Consider the following 8,252-nt stretch of genomic DNA (forward strand, 5'->3'; position numbering starts at 1 on the left):
GATTAACTGGAACGCCAAACCCTGCAGGAAAGAGAAGATGATGAGTCAGAGTTACAATTATATTGGCCGGTTCGAGTGATATGCCAATAGACAATGCATCACCATTAACCACATTGTTGGCAAGTGATTCATATTGACCATTGATAACATTAAAATATCAGTTCATTGAACTTCAAAAAATTCATTTGCTTCTCCGTTTAAGAAAACAAGCATGAATGTTACTCAAAATTATACTCATGAGTCATGTCCGTTTGGTAAATGGCTTTCCAAAACGAACCACATGTTATGCTTCGGAAAATTATCTATAACATACGATAACTACATTCTTGATGCTTACAGACCAGATTTTTCCCGTACTCGTATGCCAACATAGACACCTCTGCAGTTTGCCCAGTAAGAAGGGCAATGGATTTGCAGCTGTTTGATATCAGCGATGCAGTCTTGTAGTATGTCTTCTGCAAATAATAATCCATACTGCAATGGCAAAAATTTAATCAACCGAAAAATTGAAAGAGAAGTATGTCCAACCTCAAACACTAACATTGTGAAACAGTCCATCAACGATCACAAAGGTATTGACTTTGACAACATATGAATATAAGGCTGGAATGTTTACGATCTTCTACTTTCACTTCATGCCTAGACAGCGATATTAACTCACCACCAACAAAATGTGCCTTTTTAAGACGCACAGCCGTCCTAATAGAGTATTTCAAGACTTTAAGTTATAGAAACAAAGTTCAGCATCCTATCTCAGGCGTTACAATAAGTTGTTATATAGGCCACCTAACAAGTTTAGGCACCTTTCAACAGTGTCCTATAAAAGCTAATAGGGCAATTTCACTAACATTGTGAAACAGTCCATCAACGATCACAAAGGTATTAACTTTGATAACATATGGATATGAGGCTGGAATATTTACGATCTTCTACCTTCACTTCATGCCTAGACAGYGATATTACACTGACCACCAASAAAATGTGCCTTTTAAGACRCACAGACGTCCTAATAGAGTATTTCAAGACTTTAAGTTYATAGAACCAAAATTGAGCGTCCTATCTCGGACGTTACAATAAGTTGTTATATATGCCACCTAACAAGTTTAGGCACCTTTCAACAGTGTCCTATAAAAAGCTAATAGGGCAATTTACTTTTTATGTCATATTAGTTTCTCCAACTTCGTCCATATAATTTGTCAAGTCGCTTTACTTCGTCCTAACAACTTATTGTAACACCTTCAGATAGAGCACACAGTTTCTGGTCCTATAAACTTAAAGTGTAATTAAGTACTTTGTTAGGATGCCCAAGGATGGTGGTGCATCCTATAAGACCCACTTTATTGTAATGGATTAAACTCTCCAATGCAGATTACACCACCAGAGAAGTAGCATACCTACTACGCTGCTCTGCTGATGTGCTCATTTGCATCGTCTCCCCAGTAACAAGATGCTCCACTGCAGTTGCTATTAGTGATACAACCTGCAACCAACAGTGGAATTCAATGAACATTTATAAACAACCATGTTAGAAGATGCAAGTCGCGTGTATAAAGACATAAATAAATGGATACCTCTGTGTTTTTTAAAGAGGCAAGTGTGATACAAGCTCTAGAAAGCAAGAAATCTCCAGCCAATACTGCAAGCTGCATCATGAAAAGAGCAGTAGTATTTTAGTGGTAATGAAGGCAGTCTGGTTGATATGCATCATTAATTGCTCATGCAAATATTCCCATACTGAGTAAAATACTACTACAAGCAACATTTTCTTCTGAGAATAGCCAATTGTGAATACGTAGATGCATCACATGATATGGTATCAACCCAAACATCAAAACTTCAAGGTCAGGCACGGTGTTCAAGTCTTACAAGAGAGAAGTGGGTAGAGTATACTAGTTGGTGTGAGGAAAAAGTAAATGCATCAAAGTTAAAGCCATGTCGCTAAACAATCCAAGCTGCCTCATTTAGTTGAACCAAAAACCAAAGTACATTATTAGTGAACTCTATTAAGTCGTCAATTGTTAGACATGGTGTCACGCTTTCCAGGCACAATCATAGGATTAATTAGACACAAGATATGGCAACCATATTAGGGTAATATAGGAACTATATTACTAACATAATAGAATTAGTCCATAATAAGGAGCTGGGAAAAGAACGTATGTTGAATTTGATAATAGACGATAGGAAACCGATTCTTATGGAGTACCAACCTCTAGAGAGTAGGTATATTTTCCATTCATTTGGTAATTGTGCATCTGTATCCAATAGATCTTCTTCTGGTCCCAATCAAATTGGTATCAAAGGCTGCTTCTAGGTCATGGCAGCCTAGAAGGGTGAAGAATTCAAAAAACTAGAGATAAGAGGATGAGGAAGTCCGGTCAACCATGGTGGAGAAAGTTCAGGGATGAAGAAAAAGGTTGAAGCTGGATTTTTGTCCATGAAGCTAATGATGAATATATAGGAGATGCATACTACACAAAGGACGCCACCTGCAACAATGATGGATGAAGGGGAAACTGGTGAGAAAAGAAAAACCTGAGAGAAAAGGAAGGGAGTGGGAATGGAAAGCGAAGGGGGAGCGAAGCCAGGGTGGCCAAGTCATGCCCTAGACGGCGGCAATGCCGACAGCCAACCTAGACAATGATTGGGAGCAGGGACCAGGATATGGGTGATCATGATTTAAGCAAGAGAGAAGGTGGGGCAGCAACAGAGGCCATGGTGGTTTTCAGCAAACGGCGCTGGGGGCACATGGGGATATAACAGGGAGAAACAAGGTGGCAAAGGCTGGCTGCATGGGGTCAAGTGCGGCGATGAAAAGTATCATGAAGGCGAGACATGGAAGAGAAAGAAGGCTGTTATGGAGGGAGAGTGTTGTGTCCTTTGTGGGCCTCAGGGTAGGCCCAATTTTGGATGAAGACTTATTCATGGGCTGGAAGAAAGGCCTATATTTTGTCCGCATGAGAGGGCGGAGAGAGACTGAATAATGGGCCAGTAGGGGTAAGGGAAGGTCCAAGAGAGAAAGCTTTTCATTTGATCCATGAGGCCCAAAGCGGTAGAACAAAGCCTAAGACTTGGCAAGGATGACATATTTCAAGGGGTCCACAAGTTAAGTGAGTAAAAGACTACAATTTTGACCCTCATGACGAGAAGATATACCAGAGGAGAATTTGGGACCGACTATGGCCCGACGGTCCTTAACCAGTTTACAATTTTCATCCAAAACAAGGCCTAGTCCGATTGGGACCTCCAAATTCCTAAGCYGGGTCTCATAGCCCCTGTGACCTTACATAGGCCCGATTTAAAATAAATATTTTTTATAAATTATATATCAAGTTTTTCATATTTTTTTTTGAAGTTTTTCAACTTTTTGCAAGTATTCCTATACTAAATCTCAAAATTTGTAACCATAAAAACATTTATAACATTTTTTTTTTCTGTAAAAAGGATTTAAAAAAATATTTTTAAAGTGTATTTGAATGACGTAATTAGAGATTTTATATTGTATTTCAATAAGATTATCGTCCAAAAAAAAATCTTCAAACATGATTTTTTTTTAAGTTCTAGAAAAAAATAGGACCGGTTTAGGCCTGACACGTGACCAGGACTGGTCTAGGGACCGGTTACGAAACACAAGACCGGACTTAGTTATGGGAAGCCATTTTGGGACCGGGACCAATTTAGGTCTGACCCAACAAAAACTGATTATGACCATCTCTAAATTATCAACTATCAACTCACATGTATTGGTAACATGTTTAGCCGGGTAAGAATACACCATGAATAGTGTGGGCTAACAAGTATCGTAAGATGATCTAATACTAGTGGCGGATCTCCAAGAAATTAATGGAGTAGGCCAGTAGGGGCACATAACAAGTGTCGTATCACTATAAATAACCTAGATCGGGAAATAATACACTAGATGTTTTCAGTTGAAGATTCACCTCTAGTACAGACAATATTGGATCCATATGCTGATAATTTTTTTTCCCGAAAATTTTTCTATTTTCTAACAAATAGTTGAAGAAGTTAGCAAATGCTTAATTAACAGTTGTTTATCTTATTACCTACTTCAAATTCTACTACATACAACAGTACAAGGCTAACTACAAGGGTGGTGCCTGATTGGTTTGAGCTTGGCTCCAAAGATCAAAAGTACCAGGAGGTCTCAGGTTCAAATCCAAGGAGGAATAAAAATCCCCTTGTGGCAACGGAGGTTCAAATGCGGTGACTCCGGGCTAACTGCAAAGCAGGTGGTCGCCCTATGATTAGTCGGCTCACATAACAAGTTGAATATCCAGGTTAATCAAAAAAAGAAAAAACGGTACAATTCTACAACTTGCTTCAAAACATAGCATTATAGAAAATCATAAACCTACAAACAATGTTAAGTTGTGGTTGTCTACAACAAKAAATCAAAGTTACAAATCTACAAACAAGCCCAAAACAACTAATACATAACAGGGAAATATAGAACCGAAAAAAAATACAKAACATAAGCAAAATTCAAAAATAAATTCCGATAAAAGATATATAGAAATCGAAACCTCAAAATTCTGAAAAAATTATACACAAATGAAAATTTCTATAACAACACATTATACAAGAAGCAATATTCAATCTAGAGAGATTAGGGTCGGAAGCATATGGCCACCGCTATATGGGACTCCGGAAAACCATGTAAGATGATGGTGAAATTAGAAAATTTAAGCTAATCAACAAAAGTTTTTGGTTTTTGACTGAGGACATTTCCTCCTATGGTTAAAGCTAAGGTCCGTCACTAATCTGTATCCGTTAGATATATTGTGGGAATGGATTTATTCGTACGAGTTTAATTTTTATATGTATCGGTATATGTTTATACAAATATGGAATCTGGTCCAAAAGTTTGCATATGTTTATTTATAATTTTGAGAGAAATAACACAAATAATAATAATCAGAATGATCCTTGAACAAATACTGGAAGTTTGAAACTAAGGAATGTATGAGTTGCACAGGGATCGGGATGGAGATGGGGATTCTTAAAGTTTAAAAGTTGGGGATGGGGAGGGGTTTATAATAAATTAGATTTAGGAGTCGTTTACCAAACACTTATCAGCAATAGTCACATTCTTATTTACTTTATTGGCCAACATTTTTAACCATCAAAATGTATTGCTAGTAAAGGTCATTTACCAGGTAAGCACTTACTAGGTAAGAGTCATTTTCTTCACTTACCGAGTAAGTTCTCAGTCACTGTCATATTCACTAGGTAAGGTAAGTGACATCTAATAGGAGCCTACCTAGTAAGCATTTGGTAAAGGCCCTTAATATCTTTTATAGATTGAACACAAAAGTTTACGTATTTCACTACAACGAAATTGAGTTTATAGGGCGCACCAATTTCTAAGCGTCTTAATACACTGCTTATTAAAACTTAATTTATAGGACCAAAAAATAAAATGTTCAATCTAAAGACGTTGCAATAAGTTTACAGGTCATTTTTGGGTGTCTTTACAAGTTTTTAAGTCATTTTTGGACGTCTTAACAAATTTTTAGAGCATTTCTAATACAAAACGTCGCATTAACATGTTTAATACATCCTTTATAATATTTTTATAATAGAGAATTAAAAGTTAAAATATCTTAAATAAATTTCACCTAAATTCCAACAAATTCTTTTTCTTTTATAGATTTCATCACTAATTATTATGTAATTTAATTTATCATCCCAATGCACTTTTTTAAAAAACTTTATATAAAATAATAATACACTCAGGGGTCGTCTACCAAATGCTTACTCAGGTAAGTGTCTACCAATTAAGTCACGTTATCTCACCTGACGAATATGGTAAGGACCAAGAATTTTACCCGGAAAGAGCGAGACAAAGACCGAGAGTCTTACCCGATAAGTGAGGATGACGACTCTTACCACAATAAGCACTTACCGGGTAAATTGTTGCATGCGATGTCGTTTTGGTGGACTAAAATCTTACCCAGTAAATAAATAATAGTGTTAAATTTTATTGGTAAGCACTTATCGGGTAAGTATTTAGTAAACGGCCCCCTCAGTTTCATCCGAAAAAGAATTAAAAAATATATTTCTCTTTCAATATATTAATTTTTAGATATTTTTCTATTTTAAAGAATAATATAGAAAATCTATTGAAACAGAAAAATAGTATGAATTTCTATTTTCTTTATTTTAAAGAAATCTAGGAGATGGTTTTAATACTCTATAAATCAATCAACTTTCATATACAACACCTTGATAAATGGTATGGCAACTCAAACTAAGGGTGCTCAAAAAATCGATCACCATATCAATCCGACCAACCTAATTCGAAAAAAAAACCCGAAGTAACCCACCATATAATCGGTACAAAACTGGGCAAACCGAATCTATTGGGTTGAAATTGAGTTAGGCCCAAAGCAACCGACCAACCTGATAACCTGATGAAAGTTTTAGCGGTTTTTCTATGATTATTTGTATTTGTCTTTAAGATGTACAGCTTACCAAAAATGACCCTGCAACAATGAGCAATGAAACTCTAAGAGGACATTAATTATTTGAAAGTCATATTAATATCTAAATATTTGATAAACTCGTATATCCTCTTGAATGATTGATCGTATTTCAAATAAGGCTTCCTTTATTTTTTATGTTGCCAACGTTGATTTTACTTTCTTTAAACACAACGCACCAACCCACCAAACCGACCAACCCAAAAGGGTTGGGTTGGGCTGGGTTGAAAATTTTCAAACTGTCAACATTGGATTGAGTTGTTCAAACGTCTTCAACCCGATCAACCCAATCAATAATCAACCCCTACTCAAACCAAGTCAAATTTCAACATCACCAATATCCACTAGAATCAACGGACAAGTACAAAATGGATCGATTTGAAGTTGACATATATATTCCCACTTAAAATAGTAGTCCATAAAAGATTCAAAAATCATAATCATACCGTAAATATAAAGATAAGCTTTAGAACCCATAATTAGGCATGAGAATGGTACAGGACCCATCCCTTCTCTGATTCTCCATCCCCTCTTGGAATATAATCATATTTCCAATGGGAAACGGGAATTTTTTCCCATATATGCTTAAATCTCACGTATTCTCAATAAATCTTTGCACCTTCTTCAATTTCAAAATCAGATTAATTCATGCATTGGAAATATGAAAAGTGAATTTTCATGTTGATATGTGTGTGAATGAAATCACTAAGTAGGAGTACATTTAGCAATATAAATGGGTGCAATTAGCCATATGATATATGTATATTATTGTAGGCATAAAATCTTTTTGATTTGCTACAATCTTTACAGGCGATCATCTAGACTAACACTCTTGTGTGTGTGTGTGTGTGTGTATATATATATATATATATGTACAATATGAATAAAGTCCCTATATAAATCATTATGTCTCCTATAAACACATAAACAAAAACCTTGAAGTTGATCATGTTAGAACAAGGTTTTCCAGAAAACAAACAAAAGGGGTGATCGATTAATGAACCAGATTGCTTGAGAAACGTGAAGAGAACACTTTCCAAATTGATATTTCAACCCTATGTCTGGGTTACAAGAAATTCAATTTGGGATATGACTCAAGGAGCACTTTCGTTTTTAGGCACCAAAATGAGAGCAAACTAGCTGGAGAGTATTTAGGATTATTCCAGATAGTCTAGAGTTAACCAAGGCTCTAGCTGATGAAGCTCATGTTGAAGGGAAGTTCATGCAAAGTGATTCCATAAGTGCCCAGGCCCTACTCTTAAAATAAGTTGTATTGAAAAATTAAAGAGTACTAACACTGAAGGATTATGAGCTGAACTGGTGTAGAGAAAGGATCAAGACAAGAATGTTCCGACATAAGATTTCAAAGGTCATAATCAGCGAACAAATGCAAGATGGTAGCCTTCTCGTTTCTATGGTCATCTTCTGAGAGAACCATGATGTCGTAACGGAGTGGTTTGAGATTCAACATGAAATTCAAAAGTCCAAATCAAAGCATAAAGCTTACATTGAAGAAATTCTAAATGAACTATTCAACAAAGTGTTGAAGATCATCGAAGTTCCACCTCTACCACTAAAGACCTCTCGAAGAAGAAAGACCCTTTCTAATTACGAAGAAGGACCATCCCACAAGAACGAGCATGAGACAGAATTCTCAGTGGATGAACTCCTTAAGAACAGAATGAAGCCAAATATCTCAATGTTGAATCTGACACTCCTTGAGAAGGGATCCTTCGCTCCAAACACAGT

The 8,252-nt window shown here is 36.2% G+C and overlaps 1 protein-coding gene across 1 annotated transcript in view; it reads right to left on the reverse strand.

The window, feature by feature from the left end:
* The window catches only part of LOC112503127 (solanesyl-diphosphate synthase 1, mitochondrial-like), a 6,363-nt gene extending 4,714 nt beyond the window's left edge, over positions 1-1,649 (reverse strand). The window contains exons 1-3 of the mRNA XM_025107193.1: positions 1,572-1,649; positions 1,395-1,480; positions 342-474 (exon numbers count right to left, since the gene is read on the reverse strand). Of these exons, the coding sequence (XP_024962961.1) occupies positions 342-474; positions 1,395-1,480; positions 1,572-1,649 (297 nt within the window). The remainder of the gene's footprint in view (positions 1-341; positions 475-1,394; positions 1,481-1,571) is intronic.
* Between the last annotated feature and the right edge of the window lie 6,603 nt (positions 1,650-8,252).

The sequence above is a fragment of the Cynara cardunculus genome, unplaced genomic scaffold, assembly GCF_001531365.2.
Source record: "Cynara cardunculus var. scolymus isolate 2C unplaced genomic scaffold, CcrdV1 Un_Scaffold_2564, whole genome shotgun sequence".
Lineage (NCBI taxonomy): Eukaryota > Viridiplantae > Streptophyta > Magnoliopsida > Asterales > Asteraceae > Cynara > Cynara cardunculus.